Consider the following 25,943-nt stretch of genomic DNA (forward strand, 5'->3'; position numbering starts at 1 on the left):
TTACAAGTTAGACACCAGATGCACTCCCTTTTTACCTCCTTAGAAGTCTCTACTCCTACACTTTTTGAGAGATTTTGCAGAGCTGGGGTCTCTACTAAAGGCCTCATCTCCGATATATATCGTATTTTAATGGCCCCATGCCCAGAAGACAAGCCAAATCATACATATATGAGGAAATGGGAAGATTTCCTTGGTGAGTCCATTCCCTTGTGTATGTGGAAGCGGATCTGGGATACTGCCTCAAAGACATCTTCGTGCTATGTTTATAAGGAAAATCAGTATAAATTACTTATGTATTGGTATCACACCCCATCACTACTACATAAACTAAACCCAGCTATACCTGACAATTGTTGGAGGTGTGGAGCCACAGGAGGAGACATACCGCACATATTCTGGGTATGCCCCAATATCCAGTGTTTCTGGAGGTTGGTGCAATCTCTTATTTATAAAGTAACTAACCTTCGGTTTCCCCTGGATCCTAAATTCTATTTATTAAATATACCACTTGCTCAGCTGGGGAAAAGAGTGAAGCGGTTACTATTACACATGACCACAGCAGCTAGATGTCTAATTGCCCGTAACTGGAGGTTGGCCCATCCACCCTCACTTACAGATCTCCAATCTCGGATCCAAGATGTGAGAAGGATGGAGTATTTATCTGCCCTGTCAAATAACACAGTAGATCTTTTTGAGAGTGTTTGGTCACTTTGGGACACTTATTGGGCCAACAAAGAATAACAGTGAAGTACGGTCTTGACTGAAGCCTGATATGCTCACCCTCCCCAATCCATCCCCCCTTCCTTTATGTTTCCCTTTCTAGTATTGTATTGTTCGTCTTTTCATATTCCCTGTTTTCAGTGTATTAGTCGATAATAAGATGTGTATACTGATTTCTGGTTTACAGTTATTGCTAACAAGCTTGTGAGACATATCTATGCATCCATGTACTTTTTCTGTATCTGTTCTAAAAAACTTAATAAAACATTCAGTTATAAAAAAAAAGGTAAAGGGTTCTTATTTTTAAGTAGATTACGCAGGATTTCTCCAATAGATAATACAATTTTAAAATCGGTATAGGGAATTTTATGTTTAATTTTTAAGTCGAGAAGGGACGAAATCATAACCATCATGGATGTTGCTTATTTTATTTAGTTTTAAAGTGTGCCATGTGGTCAAGATTTCTAAATTTGAAAGGGTTGCAATGAATTTAATTGAATTTTTCTTTAATTTGGGTATATTTATTTACGTGTTAGGTATTTCCAGGCTTGTTTTGTTGCTGTTAACGTGGGAGGGGCAAGGAAAGTTAAAGAAGGGTTGGATATATGGGAGATAAAGTGGATGATAATTATTAAATGAAAGCTCCATGTCCATCCAGGGAAAAGAATATGCTTCTTTAATCCAATATTGCCTTTGCTTAATTAAGTTGGTAATATAATACCCATAAAGGTCTGGAATTCCTATACCCTCCTACTCTTATGTTTAGTTAATGTATATTTAGAAATTCTTGCGCTTTTGTTTTTCCATATGACATCGTTTAGAATTTTTTGTAGTGGGTTAATAGTTTGGGGTGACATAGGTAGTGGGATGGATCTGAATAAGTAATGGATTTTAGTTAGGGTTATTAGTTTAAATGTGATTAGTCTCCCCAGCCAAGATAGATCATAATTTTTGAGCATGCTTGAGGTCATTTTTTAATTTTTCCAATAATTTATTTATGTTGGTGCTAACCATAGTTTGTGGGTTTTTAGTAGAGATGAGCCACCCCCCTAGTGTTTGACTTCGGTTCGGTTCGGCGAACGGCGGGTGTGTTCGTTGAAGGTTCGACGAACACCCTCGAACCCCATTGAAAACAATGGCAGGCAAACGCAAACACTTACAAACACATAGAAAACACCTTCTAAGGTGTCCAAAAGGTCACAAATAAGTCATAAGACACCACAAATACATGGAAAGGTGACAAGTACATATACTCATGCTGAAAGAAAAGAGCTGGACGAGTAAAAGGAGGAGAAGACACAGAGGCATATCTTGCCCTTCTAAAATCATTAAAAACACAGCAAGGGGACTCCAACCAGAGTCTCCATTTTTTTCAAACAATGGGGCCACAGACCCCACTTAAGTGGCATCAATTGTTCCAGTTGCAAACTTAACATGTTGATTTGCTTGAAGCACAATCAAAAATCCACAAGCCTTTACTCTCCCCAGGATGACACAGGGGTAGAAAAGTCCTTGCGGATCCATGACTTGTTCATCTTGATGAACGTTAGTCTGTCCACATTGTTACTGAACAGATGCGTGCGCTTATCTGTCAGCACACACCCAGCAGCACTGAAGACACGATCCGAGAGAACGCTGGCTGCGGGACACGACAAGATCTCCAAGGCGTAAGTGGCGAGCTCAGGCCATTTTTCCAGATTGGAAGCCCAAAATGAGCAAGGCTCCAGTTGCAGAGTCATGGCATCGATATTCAGTTGGAGATACTCCTGTATCATCCTCTCCAGGCGTTGACTATGTGTCAGACTTCTTGTGGCCTTGCAAGCGATGGTCTAAAAAATTCATGGAACGATTCCATAAAATTGCTGTTACCACCAGATACAGTATTGCTGGTGCGATTTGAGTGATGATGACTCGACAGTCCCATGGTTGGCAAGTTAGAACTGTGAGATTCGCTCTGTGCACCATTAGTGTTTACTGGAAATGTCAATCTTATATTGTGTAACAGCTTCTGCTGATACTCCTGCATACGTACGTCCCTTTCTATGGCAGGAATTATTTCGCCAAATTTTGACTTGTTCCGGGGATCTAAGAGTGTGGCAACCCAGTAGTTAGCATTACTTCGAATTCTGACAATTTGAGGGTCATGTTGTAAGTAGTGCAGCAAGAAGGCGCTCATGTGTCTTGCGCATCCATGAGGACCAAGTCCTTGTTGTGTTGGTGGCGGCGAGGTGAGAATCATACTTCCTTCCTCTGCCCTCTCCCCCCAATTTCGCACAACAGAAATGTGATCAAGGTCTCCCTCATCTGCTGAGTCTTCCATGCCCATCGCCAGTTCTTCCTCCATTTTTTCCTGGGCTCCTGCACCTTTCTCAACAGTTTGGCTGCTACCATGCGCCCTTGTTAATCCCTCTCCCCCACCGTCCCATGCCTGCCGCCTTGGTGCTGCTGACCGTCTGGACCTTGTAGATCTTGGTATCCCCTCCGCATATGAATCCTCCTGTACTTCCTCCCCTTCCTCTTGTCCCACCACCTGACTCCAAATACTGTTTAGAGTGTGCTCCAGCATGTAAATGACTGAAATTGTCATGCTGATAATGGCATCGTCAGCGCTAAACCTCTTCGTCGCCATGTCGAAACTGTGCAGAAGGGTGCATAGGTCCTTGATCTGAGACCACTCCAGCAGCGTGATCTGCCCCACCTCTGGATCTTGGCGGTGCTGCCACAGTCGCTGCAACATGTGGAGAGTCGAATTCCGCGTATTGGCACATCGCATTTCAGACGGTGAACCGGCAGGCCGAAAGACTTCTGGAGCAATGCAAGTCGTTCAGCTGCGGCGTGTGAACGTCAAAAGTGAGCACATAGTGACCGTGCCCTCTGCAGAAGTCCATGTAGACCGGGATAGTGGGTTAAAGATTGCTTGACAACAAGGTTCAACACGTGAGCCATACAAAGCACGTGTGTCACATTGCCCCGGCGAAGGGCCGCACCCAGGTTTGCAGTATTGTCGCACACGGCTTTCCCTGGCTGCAGGTTGAGTGGAGACAACCATTAATGAAACTCTCTGTCTCCAGAGCTGACCACAACTCGTCAACTGTGTGACTCCCATTTCCCAGACATTTCAACTTGAAGACCGTCTAATGCCGTTGCAGCTCTGCTACCAGCATAGTAAGGAGGAGTGCGGGATTCCTCGTGCGCAGTCACAACGCTGGTGGCCTGACCAGACAGGCTTTGGGCGGAGGTGGAGGACCCAGATGAGGTGGAAGAGGCAGAAGCAGTTGAGGAACTTCTACATACAGAGGATTGACGCACAACTTGTGGGGACGGCAAGACTTGTACAGCAGACCCTTCTCCATCTCTCACCATAGTTACCCAGTGCCCAGTCAGCGACATGTAACGCCCCTGTCCATGCTTACTGGTCCAAGTATCTGTGGTGAAATGCACCCTGTCACACACAGTTTCTCAAGGAAGCGGTGATGTTGTGTGCAACATGCTGGTGTAGCGCAGGCACACCTTTCTTGGAGAAGTAGTGGCGACTAGGCATCTGGTACTGGGGCACTGCGACGGACATAAGGTCTCGAAAATCCTGTGTGTCCACCACGCGGAAAGGCAGCATTTCTATAGCCAACAGCTTGCAGATGGTGAAAGTCAACCTCTTAGCTTTGTCATGGCTAGGAGGAAATGGTCTTTTACTTGTCCACATCTGAGGGACAGAGGGCTGGCTGCTGTGCTGAGATGGTGTTGAGTAGGGTGTCCCTGGAAAACTGCTGGTCTGTGAGGAAAGTGCAGGCGGAGACATAATGTTGCCTTCAGCCAAAGGTGGTGCTCTCGATGTCTGAGAGAGCTCAACACCAGCAGCTGTTTCCACTTCCTAAACAACTGACGACCTGCCAATCACACTGCCTGTTGCGGGTAAAGAGGTGGAAGGTCTGCGTCCAAAAGCATGTGTGACTGCTGTCCCCACAGTCATAGAGGAGGAAGAGCACACGGATGCACTTGAAGGGGCAGGCGGTGGTTGGCCCGCTCCGCTAGGCCGCATTGTAGCACAGTGAGCTTCCCACTGCGACTTATGCTTCATATCCATGTGAAGGTTCATGGATGAAGTACTCAAACTAGTGAGGTTTTGGCCTCTACTTAGACATTGGTGTCAAATCTTACAGATGACATGAGTTGGGTGATAGTTTGCGATGTCAAAAATAGGACCAGGCTAGGCAAGGCTTAGAGCCCATGCGACCTGCAGAGCCACCCCGACTTCTGCTCAGAGCCAGAGTTGTGGCTGAGGATGCAGTTGTTGATGTGCTTCCAGTACTCCGTCTCTGTCCAGGAAGGCGCAACCTAACCTCGTTGTCAGTAGCATCCTCCTCCACTTCCTCTGCTGACCTCCTCGATTGCCTGACTGTGGGTTGACAGTAAGTGGGATCTATAACCTCATCATCACCCTGTGTGTTTGCACTCTCCTCGTTCTCAGAGCCAACCTCTTCCTGCCCTTACCAAATACTTAAGTTGTCATTCCAATCAGGTATCTGAGTCTCATCGTCATCAGCATGTTCCTCATTGTCTCCACCAAGAGGAGTTACAGTTTGGGAATGAGGGTCTACATTATGCTCAGAACCTTCTTCATCTGGCCCTGGTTCCGACTCGCAAACTTCTGGGCATCAGTACAGATTATTTCCTTGTCTGGACTCACTGCAGATTTGGAGCAGACCTCTGATTTCCCAGGCTATAGTGTGACTGAACCGCTCTGCAGACTCAACCATCTCTGTTACCCCATACTCGGCAGGGCGGGTGGAGACTTGAGAGCTGGTAGGAAGCAAGTGCGATTGGGGTGACACCACAGGGGAATGGACTATTTGGGATGTTGATGAAGTTGAAGTGGAGGAGAAGCCACTTGATGGAGCACTTGAGATCCATTCAACCATCTGCTCTTTTGGTGCCTCATCTACATTTGGTAGCGATGGTCATGTCAGTAAGGAAGGGATCATATCAGATTGTCCACGGAGTAGACCTCTTATTTTGGCTGGAAGATGGTCTTTCTTCAGCAGATGTTACTGTTGCTTTACCACCTACCCCACGGACACAAACCTTTTTCCCTTTCCAACACATCTGTTCCTTTTTCCACCAGCATCTAGCCTTTTGCCACTCATTTTGTTTGTGAACAAATTGGACACTGTTTGTTGCAGTTAAAAATTGCATAGTATCAATGAAAGGTGGTGTAGCTTTCAAGACAGCAGTGGTAGGTCACTGACTATCCCCCAAAGAATTGCCTGCACTTTTTGCAGTTAAAATTGCGTAGCAGAAATGGAGAAGTGGTGTAGGATGGAGAGGTGGTGTAGCTTTCTTGTCAGCAGAGAGGAATGTCACTATCACAGACAGTGATACTATGCCCCAAGGAATTGCCTGAGCTGATTTAGACAGATGCTGTGAAAACCCTTGTACAGCGCTGGCACAGACCTGCCTAGCAAAAATGGCTATGAACTGCTCTAATCTAGCCCTGAAAAGGGCTGAAATTAAAACTAGTCCCTACTCCCTAAACCGATGTCTCGATTGCACTTTATAGCACCTACAGCAGCAGCAGCGGGAGCGGTGACTGTCACACACCCGCAGCACTGAGATAATGGCGGCGATGGGGAAAATGGCCGGGTCTTATAGAGCAAGGACATGTGACATGCACAGCCAATGAAACATGCCCTTGCTTGTCTGGCAAAAATCCACTTTGCTGTGTGTCTGTGATTGGTTGACAGCCTGGCCCGCCCCACTGTACGCGTGGTTAGGAAAAAAAATGGCGATCTAAACCCCGTCCCCCCCCCCCGCACACTATACGCTGAATTTTGATAATATCATTAGTAACAGTGACTGACAGTATTACAGTGAAAAGCCAGCTAGTAACTAGCTACGCTTTTGGTGATCGAACCGTTATTAAACGGTAACTCGAACGGTTGAACGTGAAGCAAATCGTTCGAGTTCGTCAAACGACTCGAACATCACCCAAAACAACTAAAATTTGAAATTGGCGAAAGGTTCGCTTCGAACATCGCTCATCTCTAGTTTTTAGTTATTTGTATTTCTAAATAATCTATGAATGAGTCTTCCCAAGTATAGGAGGAGTGGGATTTGATAGAATTTGTAGTTGACCGATAAAGATTGAATGATAGTAATTTAATTTCTTTGGGTTTAATTTATAATATAATATTCGTGAATATGTATCTAGGGTCTTTATTATTTCTAATATTGATGGGAATGGATCAGGGAGGGAAAGGATTATATCATCCGTGAATAGGCCTATTTTATGATTTTTTGTTTTAGTTGGGACACCATTTTATTTTGTCATTTGTTCAAATTAATTTGGCTAGTGGTTCCATTGCCAATACGAATAATAAAGGGGGAGGGGGCATCCCTTGTCAAGTACCATTGGTTATGTCGAAGGATACGGACAAATGATTGGCATATACTCTTGCACAGTGTTTCCCAAACTCCAGTCCTCAGGGCCCCCAACAGATCATGTTTTCAGGATTTCCTTAGCATTGAACAGGTAATGGAAACATTATCAAAACATCAGAAAGTGTCACATTTTCTCACGTTTGCAATACTAAGGAAATCCTGAAAACATGACCTATTGGGGGCAGAGAGGACTGGAGTTTGGGAATCACTGCTCTAGCAGATGGTTTAGAGTATCGTGCCATAACTCTTTGTATAAAACTGTCATCTAGGCCGAATTTTGACAGTCGCCCTCAGATACTGCCAGTTTATGCGGTCAAATGCTTTTTCTGTAACTATGCATCTAGCGCCAGCAGTATGGATGGTATTTTATTGTTTTCCATCTGATGAACGAGGTTGATTGTCCTCCTCGTACCATCAGTGGTTTGCCGTCCTTCCACAAAACCAAGCTGATCTTTATTTATCACACCTGGGGGGAACTTTTTGAGCCTGTCTGCAATCATTTTTGAATAGATTTTAATGTCGGAATTTATTTAAAGAGAGAAGCCTATAGTTGCCGACAGATTCATTGCTGTCTCCAGTTTTTGGTATTAGTGTGATAGTTGCTCCCAACATCTCGGATGGAAATGTACATGACAGGGAAGCTTTATTGAGAAGATTAGTTAGGTGGGGGGCTAGAAAGGAGGAAAAAGCTTTTTAACAATCATTTGTAAATCTGTCAGGTCCTGGGGCCTTTCTTGATTTTAGGGATGAAACTGTGGTAAGGATGGTTCACTAAAGGGGACATTGAGAGATAGTAATTGCTCAGGTTCTATTTTTGGAGGTTGATCTGAGCTAGAAATTCATCAATTTGTTCAGGGGTTGGCTGGGGAGTAGAGGAATCCTTTCTTAAGTTATATAGTCTGGAGTTGTAGTCCGCAAATGCATCTGCAATTTCCTTTGGATGATGTACCAGCACTCCGTTTGGGTTTTTAATGGCTACTATTCTTTTTTTTTTTTTTTTTTACCCTTTCTGCTTTGACTTTTCTTGCCATTACTCTGGTTGGCTTATTAATATTGGAATAATTTATCATCTTTGAATAATGTAAATGACTTTGATATTCATAAAATAGTTGGACTTTTAATTCTTAGATCTAATAATTTTATGTAAGTTTGGTGGAGTGGGACTTTCTTTATCGTATATTAATTTTTTGCAAATCTTCAATTTTTATTTTTCTTTCTTTTTTTTATGGAATGTTGAAATTTTTATTAGTTCCCCTCTGAGTACTGCCTTGTGTGCTGACCAGACCATTATATGTCCTGTAATCTTCATTGTTATTCTCATTAAAATATAATTTGATAATGTTTTCTATCTGAGGCTTATATAAGGAGTTATTAATTATTGCTGGACTACATTTCCAGAGCATACTTTTCTGGGCATTGTAATTTAGTTGTATTTCTCCTAATATGGGTGAGAGGTCCGAAAATGATTTATTCAATATTGTTACTTATTTTTAAATTTAGAAATTGATTGGGATGTAGTAAAGATGTGGTCAATGCGGGAATAAGTTTTATAAATTTCTGAGTAGTATGAGAACTCACGGAATGTGGTGTTAAGACAATGAAATGTATCTAGGAGTTTATTTCTTAGGCTGCTTTCACACTTGCGTTGTTTTACATCAGTTGCAATCCGCCGCCTTGAGGAATTACGGTAACCGGCAACATTTTTAGCAGGAATCCGTTTATTCCTCAGACTTCTAGTAAGGGCGAATTGCAATTGAAGGTTTCGCGTTGCATCCATCCCACGGTGCATTAGTCGTTTTGCGACTGACCATCGGGCCGGAGGAACGCAGAATGTAACGTTTTTTGCAGCTGTGAAAAAAACGCACTTCGCAGGATTCCGGCGGAATCCGGCGAGATTCATAATGAATGTCTATGGTGCCAGATTCCGTCGACATGCGTCACGCGACGGATTTAAGTTCAGGATTTCGTCATGTTGTACTGAGCGTGTCCAGTATATATATATATATATAATATATATATATATATATATATATATATATAAAATAGATAAAGATATATATATTATTGTACCATATTTTTCGGACCATAAGACGCACTTTTTTCCCCCCAAACGTTGGGGGAAAGTGGGTGGTGCATCTTTTGGTCTGACTATAGGGCTGCGGCTGGGAATGAGGGTGCTGCGGTGGAGCGGGTCATCGGTGGCACTTGCAGGCTGTGGCAGCGCCTCCCGTGACCATGTGGGCCCACTCATTACATATGCACACCCATCATCCCGCCCATCATCTCTCAGCGCTGAAGCCGGCTCTGACAGGTGGGCGGGACGATGGAGGTGCGTGCATATTAAACAGCCGGACATGATCACCCCTGGCAACTACAGCCTGGAGTGATCATGCGCGGCTGTATTCACTGCCCTCCATGCATCATCATCAGCGTGGGGGGCAGTGAATTAGTATACATACTCACCGTTCCCCTGCAGCTTCGCGATGTCCTCCCGTCTGCCGGTCAGCTGATCTGTGTAGAGAGCGGTGAGCGCAGCGATGACGTCATCGCTGTGTGCGCCGCTAGTCTCCACGCAAGTCAGCTGACCGGCAGACGGGAGGACATCGCGATGCTGCAGGAAGGTGACCGGTGACTGCTCCACACTCTCGTGGTGCTGCTGCCGCCACAGACAGGGTTAGAAGCAATGCTGCATGGAGCGAGGAAAAGTGAGTATAAACGTTTTTTTTTTATTTTTATTTTTTGTGTGTGATACAGAATACATGCCATGTACCAGGATGGGTGTATATATAGCAGGATGGGTGTATATAGCAGGATGGTTGTATATAGCAGGATGGATGGCGGTATATAGCAGAATGAGAATATATAGCAGGATGGCAGTATATACAGTTAGGTCCAGAAATATTTGGACAGTGACACAATTTTCGCGAGTTGGGCTCTGCATGCCACCACATTGGATTTGAAATGAAACCTCTACAACAGAATTCAAGTGCAGATTGTAACGTTTAATTTGAAGGTTTGAACAAAAATATCTGATAGAAATTGTAGAAATTGTAGGAATTGTACACATTTCTTTACAAACACTCCACATTTTAGGAGGTCAAAAGTAATTGGACAAATAAACCAAACCCAAACAAAATATTTTTATTTTCAATATTTTGTTGCGAATCCTTTGGAGGCAATCACTGCCTTAAGTCTGGAACCCATGGACATCACCAAACGCTGGGTTTCCTCCTTCTTAATGCTTTGCCAGGCCTTTACAGCCACAGCCTTCAGGTCTTGCTTGTTTGTGGGTCTTTCCGTCTTAAGTCTGGATTTGAGCAAGTGAAATGCATGCTCAATTGGGTTAAGATCTGGTGATTGACTTGGCCATTGCAGAATGTTCCACTTTTTAGCACTCATGAACTCCTGGGTAGCTTTGGCTGTATGCTTGGGGTCATTGTCCATCTGTACTATGAAGCGCCGTCCGATCAACTTTGCGGCATTTGGCTGAATCTGGGCTGAAAGTATATCCCGGTACACTTCAGAATTCATCCGGCTACTCTTGTCTGCTGTTATGTCATCAATAAACACAAGTGACCCAGTGCTATTGAAAGCCATGCATGCCCATGCCATCACGTTGCCTCCACCATGTTTTACAGAGGATGTGGTGTGCCTTGGATCATGTGCCGTTCCCTTTCTTCTCCAGTCTTTTTTCTTCCCATCATTCTGGTACAGGTTTATCTTTGTCTCATCTGTCCATAGAATACTTTTCCAGAACTGAGCTGGCTTCATGAGGTGTTTTTCAGCAAATTTAACTCTGGCCTGTCTATTTTTGGAATTGATGAATGGTTTGCATCTAGATGTGAACCCTTTGTATTTACTTTCATGGAGTCTTCTCTTTACTGTTGACTTAGAGACAGATACACCTACTTCACTGAGAGTGTTCTGGACTTCAGTTGATGTTGTGAACGGGTTCTTCTTCACCAAAGAAAGTATACGGCGATCATCCACCACTGTTGTCATCCGTGGACGCCCAGGCCTTTTTGAGTTCCCAAGCTCACCAGTCAATTCCTTTTTTCTCAGAATGTACCCAACTGTTGATTTTGCTACTCCAAGCATGTCTGCTATCTCTCTGATGGATTTTTTCTTTTTTTTCAGCCTCAGGATGTTCTGCTTCACCTCAATTGAGAGTTCCTTAGTCCGCATGTTGTCTGGTCACAGCAACAGCTTCCAAATGCAAAACCACACACCTGTAATCAACCCCAGACCTTTTAACTACTTCATTGATTACAGGTTAACGAGGGAAACGCCTTCAGAGTTAATTGTAGCCCTTAGAGTCCCTTGTCCAATTACTTTTGGTCCCTTTAAAAAGAGGAGGCTATGCATTACAGAGCTATGATTCCTAAACCCTTTCTCCGATTTGGATGTGAAAACTCTCATATTTCAGCTGGGAGTGTGCACTTTCAGCCCATATTATATATATATAATTGTATTTCTGAACATGTTTTTGTAAACAGCTAAAATAACAAAACTTGTGTCACTGTCCAAATATTTCTGGACCTAACTGTATCAGGATGGGGGCATATAGCAGGATGGCAGTATATACCAGAATGGCAGTATATACCAGAATGGCAGTATATAGCAGGATGGCAGTATATAGCAGGATAAGGGCATATACCAGGATGGGGCACATATACAAGGCAGGAGGATCATTACCAGGATGGGGTACCTTAGCAGAGAATTTGGGGACATTACCCCCATAACAGTGTCAGCAGAAGATCCTCGCCCCATAACAGTGTGTCATGACCACATTTTTTGCTTTAAAATTTTATTTTCCTATTTTCCTCCTCTAAAACCAGGGTGCGTCTTATGGTCCGGTGCGTCTTATAGTCCGAAAAATACGGTATTTTTTATATATATATATATATATATATATATATATATATATATATATATATATATACATACATACATACATACATACATACATACATACATATATATATATATATATATATATATATATATATATATATATATATATATATATATATATATATATATATATATATATATGTGTATGTATATATATATATATATATATATACTATATCTCCCTCTATCTCCCTCTATCTCCCTCTTCCTCACGGGAAATACAAAATAAATCACAAACGGAAAACGCTTTTTCACAGTAATCCGTTGCCTTTACTGTATTGTCACACTATTTACAACACATCAGTCACATCCGTCACACAACGCATTGTGACTGATGCTAAACAACGAAAGTGTGAAACTAGCCTTAGCAGCCAATTGTGAAGGGTTTGGTTTTTTATAGTGCGAGAGTGCAGTCAAATCTAGATCCCAATTTGGTTCCATATTGTAATCTCCCATCATTAGTAGGTTGCCAATTTTTATTTTACCTACTTTTTTTCAGCAATTTTTCTAAGAAATTAATTTGTCCAGTATCAAGGGCGTAAATATTAACAATAGTGCATGAACAGTTATTGATTTTACAGGCAAGAATATGAAACCGTCCCATATCATCTTTTTTTTTTCTTGAATGAGTTGGTATGTGACCGTGTTTTTAATAAAAGTCATAACGCCTGCTTTTTTCAGTTTAAGGGAGCTAAACTGATTACAAAAGTCTCAAGGGTAATTTACACACTGCGATCTCGCTAGCAAGATCGCAAGCGATCGTACCCACCCCCGTCGGTTGTGCTACACGGGCAAATCGCTGCCCGTGGCACACATCCTCGTTAGTCCCCGTCACATGGACTTACCTGCCCTGCGACGTCGCTCTGGCCGGTGAACCACCTCCTTTCTAAAGGAACGGTTCGTGTGGCGTCACAGCGAGGTCACACGGCAGGTGTCCAATAGAATCGGAGGGGCGGAGATGAGCGGGACGTAACATCCCGCCCACCTCCTTCCTTCATCATTGCTGGTGGAGGCAGGTAAGGAGATGTTCGTCGCTCCTGCGGTGTCACACACAGCGATGTGTGGTGCCGTAGGAACGAGGAACAACATCGCTAATAAGCAGACGATTTTTGGTTTCAGGACTACCTCTCCACGGCAAACAATTTTGATCTCTTTTGCGATCGTTTAAGGTCGCTCGTAGGTATCACACACTGCGATCTCGTTAATGAAGCCGGATGTGCGTCACTAACACCGTGACCCCGACGGTAATTCACTAACGATATCGCAGCGTGTAAAGCCCCCTTTAGTGTGCGAATTTAGGATGATTGGAGTCAGCCAGTTTTAACTTCTTGTAGGCAGATATCTGCTCCTGTATTCAGAATCTCCCATCATGCAAGGTACCTTCTTTTCAGACTATTAAGTCCTCTTACATTAAAACTCAATAGTTTCGTGGTCATTTCAAGCTAATACAATAGTAAACAATAAGGTCATGTGTTGAAAACAAAACCATCTACAAAAATACAAACAACAATCTGTTAAACAGTATGGTCTTACCAAGTTTTTTTTCTAAGCTTAAGTTAATCACCTAAATTGTAAAAAAAAAAAAAAATAATTAAGAGAAACAATTATACTTATTATTCAAGTTCTCCCAAGGGGTTTCACTTTAAAAGAGGGAAAATCCCCTGTGATGCAGAATGTTCAATGATTGGAAGAGATGTATAATTCTCCTCACAATATGATGACGACGACTTGTAGTCCTGTAAAACAAAGGTCTATACAAAGGCATATTCTCTTGTTGTGCATTGAAGTTCAGGTTGGTTCAGAAAGAGGTTTCATAAATCCAGTTTAGATAATGGTGTAGACTATAACAATAGAGTTATAGATTGTAAATAATAAAGTAAGTGAAAAGTGAATTACTACTTCAATCCAGGAGGAGTATGTATCAAGTACTTTTTTGATTGTTGCAGCTATGGTTATCTTTGTCCAATGAAGAAATAAAGTGTTTCCCTTCCTCCGGTGTGAGAATTGGTACAGTTTTTCCATTCTGCCAAATTAACAGTTTTTTGTAGGGAAACCCCAGCGGTACTATACTTCCCATTCCCGGAGTTTAGTTGTGGTGTTAGTAAAGGCTCTCCTTGAGTTCATAGTTTCTTTTGACATTTCAGTAAAAACTTTGATGTTTTTGTAGGCTTCAGGGAGTGAGCTATGTGTTCTTAAGTAGCTCAATAATTTCTCCTTGGTTGCCAAGAAGTGAAATCTCAAGATAACAACATCTCTAGGAACCTCTCGTGCAATAAAGCTTGATTTTGGCAAACGACGAATTCTGTCTACTATAGTATCAAACTCTGATAAGTTTGGGATGACTGCTAGCAATAACCGTTTAGTATATTGGTCTACTTCACTAGTTTGAACAGATTCAGGTACTCCTATCAACTTAATATTGTTCCGCCTAGATCTGTCTTCTAAAGGTGGTGTCACACACAGTGACGGCGACAACGACGTCGCTGCTACGTCACCATTTTCTGGGACGTAGCAGCGACGTCCCGTCGCTGTCACTGTGTGTGACATCCAGCAACGAGCTGGCCCCTGCTGTGAGGTTGCCGCTCGTTGCTGAATGTCCTGGTTCATTTTTTTGCTCGTTGCTCTCCCGCTGTGAAGCACACAACGCTGTGTGTGACAGCGAGAGAGCGACGAACTGAAGCGAGCAGGGAGCCAGCTTCTGGCAGCCTGCGGTAAGCTGTAACCAAGGTAAACATCGGGTAACCAAGGGAAGCCCTTTCCTTGGTTACCCGATATTTACCTTCGTTACCAGCGTCCGCTGCTCTCACGCTCCCTGCTCCCTGCACGCCAGAGTACACATCGGGTAAGTAAGCAAGGGTTTGCTTATTAACCCGATGTGTACTCTGGCGTGCAGGGAGCCAGCGCTAAGCGGTGAGCGCTGGTAACCAATGTAAATATCCGGTAACCAAGCCCTTGGTTACCTGATATTTACCTTAGTTACCAAGCGCAGCACCGCTTCCACCCGTCGCTGCTGGCTGGGGGCTTGTCACTGGTCGCTGGTGAGATCTGCCTGTTTGACAGCTCACCAGCGACCATGTAACGACGCAGCAGCGATCCTGATAAGGTCAGGTCGCCCGTCGTGATCGCTGCTGCGTCGCTATGTGTGAACCCAGCATTAGTCTGCTATTTTCGCTTTAAGTGAGTATATTTGAGTTTGCATATCCTTTTGGTCCTTTGATAAGATGTCTGATTTTTCCTTGATGTTAGATATTTTTTCTCCGTAGACGTTTAATCTAGTGTGAATGGCGGCAAGGTCTTCTTTTGAGTGTTTTTGTTTGTTTCTCCAGTGCAGTATTTATGTTAACGCTGACAGTGGAGATAAGCGAAATCAAACGTGATTCCAAGTCTATTGTATTTGAAGAATTTGTTGAGTCTATGTTTAATAGCTCTCTAGAACCAGTCTGAAGGTGATCAGGGACTAGATTATCGAGTCTGGGTCTTCGTCTGGTGAGAAAGAAGCCGAATCATCGCTTGACTCAAGTTGTGAGCTATGATACGAATCTCCATATGTTTAATAATTGTGACCTGTGCCCTTTCTTTTGTTTGTTCACATCTTTGTAATATCCATTTCTTCCGGCACTGGCAGTGTGAGAGCGGCGGATGCTGGTAACGAAGGTAAATATCGGGTAACCAAGGGAAGGGCTTCTTGGTTACCCGATGTTTACCGTGGTTACCAGCGTCCGCAGAAGCTGGCTCCCTCCTGCTTGCTCAACATAGCAGAGTACACATCGGGTAATTAACTCGATGTGTACTGTGGCTAGGTGTGCAGGGAGCCAGCGCTAAGCGGTGTGCGCTGGTAACCAAGGTATATATCGGGTTAGTTACCGTTGATAATCCAGAAATTTTCAAAAATTTGGAAAACCATCAAAATATTTATTTTTCATGGAACTACAATCAATTGATTGTATTGTAGATCTAATCTAATATAATCAATCTAATTCTAGACTGCTGCTATTAGTCCTAGACTTTCACCTTTTTACACACATGTAGGCCTATTATACACACACACAGCTCTGCTGCATACATACAGACACATACAGCTCTGCTGCATACATACAGACACACAACTCTGCTGCATACATACAGACACACTCAACTCTGCAGCTGCTGCATACATGCATACATACAGACACACACAGCTCTGCTGCATACATACAGACACACAGCTCTCTACTGCATTTATACAGACACCGCTCTACTGCATACATACAGACAACTCTGCAGCATACATACAGACACACAACTCTGCTGCATACAGACACACAACTGCATACAGACAGATGCATACAGACACACACAGCTCTACTGCATTTATACAGACACACAGCTCTACTGCATACAGACACAAAACTCTGCAGCATACATACAGGCACACACAACTCTGCAGCTGCTGCATACATACAACTCTGTAGCTGCTGCATACATACAGACACACACAACGCTGTAGCTGCTGCATACATACATACAGACACAACTCTGCTACATACAGACAGACACACACAGCTCTACTGCATGCATACATACATACACACACAACTCTGCTGCACATATAGACACACACGTGGCTTTTGGGGGCCCGCACACGCGGCTGCTGCAGAGCTGAGGCTGCACCAAGCACAGGGCAGATGTAGCAGAGCTGAGCCTGCACCAAGCACAGGGCAGATGTAGAGGAGCTGAGCCTACACCAAGCACAGGGCAGATGTAGAGGAGCTGAGCCTGCACCAAGTACAGGGCAGATGTAGCGGAGCTGAGCCTGCACCAAGCACAGGGCAGATGTAGCGGAGCTGAGCCTGCACCAAGCACAGGGCAGATGTAGCAGAGCTGAGCCTGCACCGAGCACAGGGCAGATGTAGCAGAGCTGAGCCTGCACCAACACACGCGGCTCCTGGGGGCCCGCACACGCAGCTCCTGAGGTGGGGAAAGCCCATGCAGCTCACTGGGGCCCATAAATCGGGTGGCTGGGAGGGAGTATACAGGTCGAGGGGGGGAGGGGGATAGCACTTACCGCTCGGACACGAATGTGAGGGGGCCCACACAGCGCCGGAGGCCAGCGCTATGCTGGGGGTTGCTGGCTGGCACTCTTTCATCTCTGTGGGGAGCTGTAGTAGGAGAGAAAAGGCGCAATAGGGTCTGTCTGTGGGACAGAGCAGGATGCCGGGCGGTAGCTCCGCTCACAGATGAAGCTCACTCCAGCAGGACACTGTGGTCTGCATGCCTTAAAGAGACAGCAGCCACAGTTTCCTGCTGAGGACTCCGGTCCCCGGAACTTGGCCCGGGGGCAGCAGAACTGAAGGCGAGTGGCCAAAATGCCGCCCCCCTGACACGTGCCGCCCGGGGTGGACCGCCCCCTCCTCCCCCCCCTTTGCTACGCCACTGCCTCAAAAGTAGCTTTTGACCACATATGGGGTATTGGCGAACTTAGCAGATATTGCATTCCTTTTCTCCTATTATTTACTCAGCCCAATGTTATACAATTCTGTAAATTGCTTGAGGGTGAAAAATACTCACTACACCCCTACATAAATTCCTAAAGAGGAGTAGCTTCCAAAATTGGGTCACTTGTGGGGGTTTCTGCTTTTTTTGCACCTTAGGGGCTCTTCACACGTGGCATGGAATCTGAAATCTATTTTTTCTTTACCACACAATGGTATAAAGTGCTGTAACACATCTGTGATGTCAATATGATCACTGCACCCTTAGAATGATTCATTGAGGGGTGTGTATATTTTTTAAAATGGGTTCACTTTTATAGAAGTTTTCTAATGTTCTGGCACCTCAGGGGCTTTGCCAATATGACATGGCACCCACAAACCATAACAGCAATATCTGTACTATATTATATTGCTCCTTCCCTTCTGAGCTTTGCACTGTACCTTTAAAAGCAATTTTCGAACACATATGGGGTATTGGCGTTCCCAGGAGAAAATGCATAACAAATTTTACCATTTGTTGTCTTCTTACCCCTTTTGAAAATGAAAACATTTGGGTCAAAGCAATATTTTCGTGTAAAAATTGGTAACTTTTGATTTACTGAACCCAGTGTTATACAATTCTCTAAATCACCTGAGGGTTAAAAATGCTTTACACACTCCTAAATAAATTGCTCTAGACGTATAGTTTAAAAAATAAGGTGACTTGTGGGGGTTTCTTCTGTTTTGGCATGTCAGGGGCTCTTAAAATGTGACATGGAGTCCACAATCTATTCCAGTCAAATTGGAGCTCCAAAATTCAAATAGTGCTCATTCCCTTGTGAACTCTGCCATGCACACAAAAAGTTGTTTTACACAATATATGTGGTATCTGTGTACACAAGAAAAATTGCACAATGAATGGTCCTGTCAATTTTGTCCTGTTACCCTCACTAAAATTTTAACTTTGGTGCAAAAGCAATATATTTTTGGGGAAAAATTTATTTTTTAATTTTCACAGCTCCATGTAAAAAAAATTCTGTAAAGCACATTTGGGTTCAAGATGCTCACCACTCTTCTAAATAAATTTCTTCAAGGGTCTAGTTACCAAAATTGGGTCATTTGTGTGGAGTTTCTTCTATTTAAGCACATCCGAGCTGTGGTTTAACTGATTAAAACACAGGTTATACATAGCTGATAAGGTGATATGTTGCTGGAAACCTCCTGGACCAAATTTCTTTTTTCTGTACATCAATTTTTGTAGGATGTCCAGTTCTAGGTAATATCTCTGTTGTGCCTAATTTGAGCCACTTCTTGATGTCTTCATATTGCTCCATGTTTTATCTAATGGTAAACATTTTTTTACTTTTCTCCTGACTGATAACTTTCAAGAATGAGATCCCTTTGCTGTGTTGTCAGCGGTTTATGGACTGTGGCTTTTGCTGTAAAGTGCAACTAAGCAAATCTTCCTACAACACCATAACTTTATATGGTGTTAATCAGAATAGCTGGAAATGATGATGGCCGTGTACTGACAGCTTTATTTATGTGTAAATGTGATTGGCTAATTCTGAGCCTAACCACATCCTCAATTATAAGACAGTGTCCATGTAATGTGGCGCGGGATGGTAGTCATGGGCGAGGAAATTGTTTTGCCGCACCCCGACACGCTACATGAAAATGGGAGTCCTGGATGGGTATGTGATACACTACAGTAGTGATACACCTTTGCAGGCCGCATGTTGCCGATGGCTTTGGCCAGCCAGGACCAGATGGTACACCGTTCCACATAGGAAACCAAAACTTCTTTATAAACACAAAGTACTGTACAGATGGCTGATGATAACACTGTACACACGAAAGCGGTCACATTGCTTCTCGGACGTTTCATATGCATTAAAGGGAACCTGTCATCAGAAATTTTACACTAAACGTAAAAGATTCCCCCTCTGCAGCTCCTGGGCTGCATTCTAGCAAGATTCCTGTTGTTCTTGTGCCCCCTTTCTGACCAAAATAAAGACTTTATAAAGTGGTACCTTTTTGTATTCAGATCTTGATAATGGTACACAGGGGCTGGCTCTCTGGTGTCCATTAATCTGCCTCCTGTCGCTTTAGGCCGCCCCCCCATTGCGCAATTTCAAAGCGGTGACGTGAGGTAAGCTGGCCAGCGCTTGCGCAGAACGGTGGAGGTGGCGGTGAAAGCGCGAGCACAAGATTATGGGCGGGTACTTGCTGATGAAAATCACACCGCTGCCCATAATCTCGCGTATGCGCCGTGCCACTCTCGCGGGACTGTCCAATGTGCACAGTGTGACCGCTGGTGACGTGTTGCGCATGTGCGAGATTATGGGCGGCGCTGTGATTTTCATCAGCAAGTACCCGCCCATAATCTCGTGCTCGCGCTTTCACGGCTGCCTCCAACGTTCTGCGCAAGCGCTGGCCAGCTTACCTCACGTCACCGCTTTGAAATTGCGCGATGGGGACGGCCTAAAGCGACAGGAGGCAGACTAACGCACACCAGAGAGCCCACCCCCGTGTACCATTATCAAGATCTGAATACAAAAAGGTACCACTTTATAAAGTCTTTATTTTGGTCAGAATGAGGGCACAAGAACAACAGGAACCTTGCTAGAATGTAGCCCAGGAGCTGCAGAGGGGGAATCTTTTAGGTTTAGGGCAAAATTTCTGATGACAGGTTCCCTTTAAAGAATAACTCCAGACATATTCCTGTAGCGTGTTCATTCTCTCATATCTTTACACTTCCACATAAGCCTGAGCAATTCACCACCACCCAGCTCCACCTGACATCACAGTCCTCTAGAGTCTCTCCATCCTCTCTGCGGCTTCACGTCATATTCCTCTGCAGTAGAGATTGTCCCAGTATGGCTGGACCAGGCTAATCGCCTCCTGACGCTTCTGGATCTGCCACCCAGGACCATCTATTCGACTCGCGCACTGTTTCTTCTAGGTCTGTCCCTTCTTGAGCTATAAGCCATTAAGGGCCGTACTGCTGAGTGTCTCTTAGGGAACAGTCTCTCATTCACTCACTTACTTGGTGCATTCAGACTCGACTCCAGTCACTCTGTATTTTAGATAGCTCTTTTCTCTGGTCAGAATCTCGCTTTCATGTTTCTTGGTTTCCTCTCCTGTTACAGTTCACCCATATCATGCGGCTCTGCTGCTCCTCAGACTTGAGGTCTGTTTCTGTCACTGGCTGAGCCCTAACTGACGTTTCCACAAAAAACATTTCTCTCCCTCAGCAGTAGCTCTTTCTCTATAGCCTAATCTCAACTGTCTGTTGCTGGGCAGATTTAACCTTTTCACCTGCATCCCTGTAACACTTATAATACATTATTAAGCATCCTACATTATATACTAGATAACATTACATCTTATACCATTACACATACATTACATCATCACTACTGCTACACCTCTACATAGTAACATTCGCAACTCTGCTACGTCTTATACATTACAATACCTAACACTATACATTCCTACATAACATTACTTTATATCTTATCACATATGTATATATTTAAGAACATATTTGGTGTCTTCAGGGGCAGGAAGTCAACCGCCATCTTGCGCAACTGTACCGCCCCTGAACCCCTCAGGGCACTACTAGGTACTGCATCATGACCTAGATGCAGGGCCTATCCCCAGGGACCTGGAAGCCCAGTGCTAGTACCAATAAAACACAGACCATCCCCAGTTTCCTACTCCCCATTAGGGATGACTGACTAGTCCAGGACCCAATGGATGGCCGCCAAGAGGTGGAGTCAGTACAGCCCACCCCACTAGAAGGGAACAAACAGACACTGAGACAGAGTTCGGTAGTGACAGTTGAAAAGGACGGACGTGTCTCCAGACGGGGTCGTGTAATGGTGACCCAGGTGGCAAGGAGAGTGGTTGCCAGGGACGGTACAGCCAAGTGCCTCTGGAACCAGAGCACCGATGGTGCACAGGGCCCTAGGTCAGGTGACAGCTTCAGGCAACCTGACAAATACCTGCACAGTGAGGGGACCTTCACGGACCTCGCTGACCCAAGAATCGGGGGGCACCAGAAGTAAAGATTGAGCCAGGGACCGGAACAGCACACCGACCCTACAGGGTTCGCACTGCCCATCGTACAGACGAGAGACTGCCAACAGACAGTAAGGAAGCCACAAATGCTCCAGGCTATGGGGTCCCACCAACAAGTGAGAGGTGCCGGGGAAAGAGACTACTAGGTCACCACACCGGCACTGGGACAAAAGGGACCAGGGATCTGAACCAGCCATCCTCAGGGCCACAGATCAACATCACTGTGAGTAAACAGAAGTTGCACTGCAACCCCACTGTGTGGTCTCCGTTCTTTCTTCGATGGACCCCTACATTCACTCCCTGGGGCCCAGCCCCACTTACGGAGGGCCTACCATCCCGGCTGCCACCACCATCAGCCCCAGAGGTAACAGACTGTGCAGCGGCGGTTCCATCACCATAACTGCAACCCGCAAGTGGCGTCACAATACAAACTCTTTCACTCCCCTGTATATATACCCCTTTTAAAAAGCATTCCCAGGGTCACGGAATGGGGCATCGGACATTATACAACCGTAACACAGCATCCACGTACATATACGGCCCGGGACAGAGTACCCCATATCCCTGGGTGACACACAACCATATTATTTTATTTTTATTCAATGGCAATTGGCCCACTCCCGCCCTAAATTCAACAGAATCTGCACTGCATATTTGTATGTTTTGGGATTCAGCTGTTTTTTTATTTGCTATATAATAAATTGTTTTTAAGGTTTTTTGTTTTGTTTTGTTTTTTTTTTTTTATTTTGGTGACTTTCCCATAGAAGAGATCTACTGTGGACCTCCAGTAACTGATGTCCTGCATGAAACACATGCAGGAAAGCTGCACACTTCACACTATTTTTGTTTTTATGACATGATCACCCCTTTATTATCTTATTAGTTTTCTGGTTGATTTCTCCATGTGAACATCGCCTAAGGATTATTGAAAAGTGACAATTTACAGATATACTGTATTTAGGAAATGCCTAAATAACACAATTGTTCCCACTACATTTCGTTCCTCAGCATTGATCAGGAGGCCGGTATGTCACCAATTATTTTACATTCTATCAACATTCACTTAGCAGAACTTACTGTACTTATGGACATATTTAGTGGATTTGCTTATGACTTTTTTAGAAATGGGCCTGTGGTCTTTTACAGAGGTCCTTAATGCCTCAGTATGTATTCAGCTTTAACTTAATGGGCCATTAGAGTAGTTAGACGTTTTATAGAAGTTGGGGCAGAATTTAAGTTCCCCACCTGCCGAGACTGGGGGAAGTATGTGATTAAGAAAAAAGCTAAATAAGAGAAGCATTACTTGCTAGTCACAGCCCCTGCTGCTTTGGTGCTTATCTCCGGCCTTTCTGTACTTGACTGCAGTGATAATGTGCCATATACAACATGTGAGCGCTGCAGCCCATCACTGTCCTCAGTATACGTGATCCAATGGTCATATGTGATATCGGGTTCATCATCACAGCAGCCAAGTACCAAGATTGGAGGGGAGCGCTATAGTGGTAGCCCTGAAATGGCAATGGATCCAACAGGCGAGTAATGTTTATTTTAATTTATTATCACATTCTCCGTCAACCCATTTGTTTTTCATAACTCGAGAAAATCACTTTACAAATTAATTTGCAATTCATGTTTTACACATTCTATAAAGTCAGAGCTTCTTCATACATAATTGCACCGCTCCTCCGTTCTACAGTAAAATGCACGTGGCTGTCAGTGATTGTGCAGGGACAGACCCCCTCTAATAGTACTGACTTACAGGCTTATTTATGATTCTCCACTGAGCGTCCTATTACAAAATAGTGGTGACCGACATTCTGAGACATGAAACTAGGAAAATGCTGAATTCAACACTGAACTGGAAATCTGCTAGAGCCGATCCTGGTGGCCTGATATCATTATCTAGTGGTCCTTACTCTGTGGTCTTCAGTTAAAATGTGATCTGTTTTGTCATCAATATCTAAGTGAATAATCTTATTTTGCAGCATGAGATGAAATTTTAATGGACATTTCATATAGTTAAAAAAAACTTTTTCCAAGTGGTATATTATTAAAGTAATGATAGTGTTATTTTTGGCAGGTGACTGTATTAGGAGCTCAGGGGGACTTCTGACTCCTTCAGACTTTCAATCATATAATCTTGGTGTGCCACAAAACAAATATGGAGAACATTGCGTTATCCCAGCTGTATCCTTGGTGCTTCACAGCAAAGATCTATCATCTGATCCTATTAAACAGGTTCTATCTTCTGATTCATCAGAGACTATTAAGGAAAATAAAAGTCACAGAAGAAATGTTCGAACTACCAAAGGAAAAAAGACATTTTCATGTTCAGAATGTGGGAAATATTTTAATGGTCAATCAAGCCTTATTGTACATAAGAGAACTCACACAGGGGAGAAGCCATATCCATGTCTAGAATGTGGAAAATGTTTTGCAGAAAAATCAAAACTTGTTAGACATCAGAGAATTCATGCAGGAGAAAAGCCATATCCATGTTTAGATTGTGGAAATTGTTTTAACCAGAAATCTGCTCTTATTATACATCAGAGAATTCACACAGGGGAGAAGCCATTTTCATGTTCAGAATGTGGGAAATATTTTAGAAAGAAATCAACTCTTGTTGTACATCAGGGAACTCACACAGGGGAGAAGCCATTTTCATGTTCAGAATGTGGGAAATGTTTTAGAATTAAATCATCTCTTGTTGTACATCACAGAACTCACACAGGTGAGAAGCCATTTTCATGTTCAGAATGTGGGAAATGTTTTGTAGAAAAATCAGCTCTTGTTACACATCAGAAAAATCACACAGGGGAAAAGCCATATCCATGTTCAGAATGTGGGAAATGTTTTGCAGAAAAATCCAAACTTGTTAGACATGAGAGAATTCATGCAGGAGTAAAGCCATTTTTATGTTTAGACTGTGGGAAATATTTTAACCAGAAATCTGTTCTTATTACACATCAGAAAATTCACACAGGTGAGAAGCCATTTTCATGTTCAGAATGTGGGAAATGTTTTACAAAAAAATCAACTCTTCTAACACATCAGAGAACTCACACAGGGGAAAAACCATTTTCATGTTCTGAATGTGGGAAATGTTTTGCAGATAATTCATCTCTTCTTAAACATCAGAGAACTCACACAGGGGAGAAGCCATTTTCATGTTCAGAGTGTGGAAAAGATTTTAATCACAAATCAAATTTTCTTAAACATCAAAGAATCCACACAGGGGAGAAGCCATTTTTATGTTCAGAGTGTGGCCAAGATTTTAATCAGATATCAAGTCTTGTTATGCATCAGAGAATTCACACAGGAGAGAAGCCATTTTCATGTTCAGAATGTGGGCAAGATTTTAATCGAATGTCAAGTCTTCGTTTACATCAGAGAACTCACACAGGGGAAAAGCCATTTTCATGTTCAGAGTGTGGGAAATGTTTTGCAGGTAAGTCAGCTCTTGTTAAGCATCAAAGAACTCACACAGGGGAGAAGCCATATTCATGTTCAGAGTGTGGGAAATGTTTTGTAGGTAAATCGGCTCTTGTTAAGCATCAAAGAACTCACACAGGGGAGAAGCCATATTCATGTTCAGAATGTGGGAAAACTTTTGTGTGTAAATCATATTTTTTAAAACATCAAAAAAGTCACATAGAGAAGAAGCAATATCAATTTTGAAATTGTGGGAAATGCTTTTCTTTCATAACATCTCCAGTTAAACATTAAACAGCTCACATAGGTGAGAAGTCCTTTTTATACCAAGAATGTGAGAATTGTTTTATTTGAAAATGAATTCTGTTTATCAGAAATTAATACTTGTTACTTATAAAGGGGGGAAGCCATCTTCATGTTCTGTATTTAAGGAATGTTTTCCTCCATAAAAAGTAAGATCCAAAAATCTTACAAAATAGCCCTTTTGTTTAACCTGTTTGCCCTGAAGACTATTTTCACTTTCCTGATGAGGCCAAATTTGTCAATTCATTTTATGTGGTAATAATTCTGGAACTCTTCAACATATCCCAGTAATTCTAAGATAGTGGGGGGTTTTTTGGGGTTTTTTTTTAGAACATTGTACTTAATGTTAGTGGCTAATTTAGGTTATTTGCTTTTATTTATGAAAATATAAAAAATGTGCACATTTTTTATGCCCTTATTTCCTTCCTGATATTTGACATAAGTTTGTCATGGTCGTGAAGGTCTTTCCATAAATTGACATAATTTATGTCATGGGAACCTCTAGTCCCTCTATCCCCTTCCCCATCCATCTTCTCCCACTGAGTGCTGATTAGTACTTGATTGCTCAATTTTTGTCAGTTTTTGTTCTATTGTTCAACTCTT

At 43.2% G+C, this 25,943-nt stretch overlaps 1 protein-coding gene across 1 annotated transcript in view; it reads left to right on the forward strand.

Moving 5' to 3' along the window:
* Window positions 1–25,943, forward strand: part of LOC142312351 (uncharacterized) — a 101,205-nt gene that overhangs the window by 17,812 nt on the left and 57,450 nt on the right. The window contains exon 4 of the mRNA XM_075351289.1: window positions 23,686–25,137. Within this exon, the coding sequence (XP_075207404.1) occupies window positions 23,686–25,137 (1,452 nt within the window). The remainder of the gene's footprint in view (window positions 1–23,685; window positions 25,138–25,943) is intronic.

The sequence above is a fragment of the Anomaloglossus baeobatrachus genome, chromosome 5, assembly GCF_048569485.1.
Source record: "Anomaloglossus baeobatrachus isolate aAnoBae1 chromosome 5, aAnoBae1.hap1, whole genome shotgun sequence".
Lineage (NCBI taxonomy): Eukaryota > Metazoa > Chordata > Amphibia > Anura > Aromobatidae > Anomaloglossus > Anomaloglossus baeobatrachus.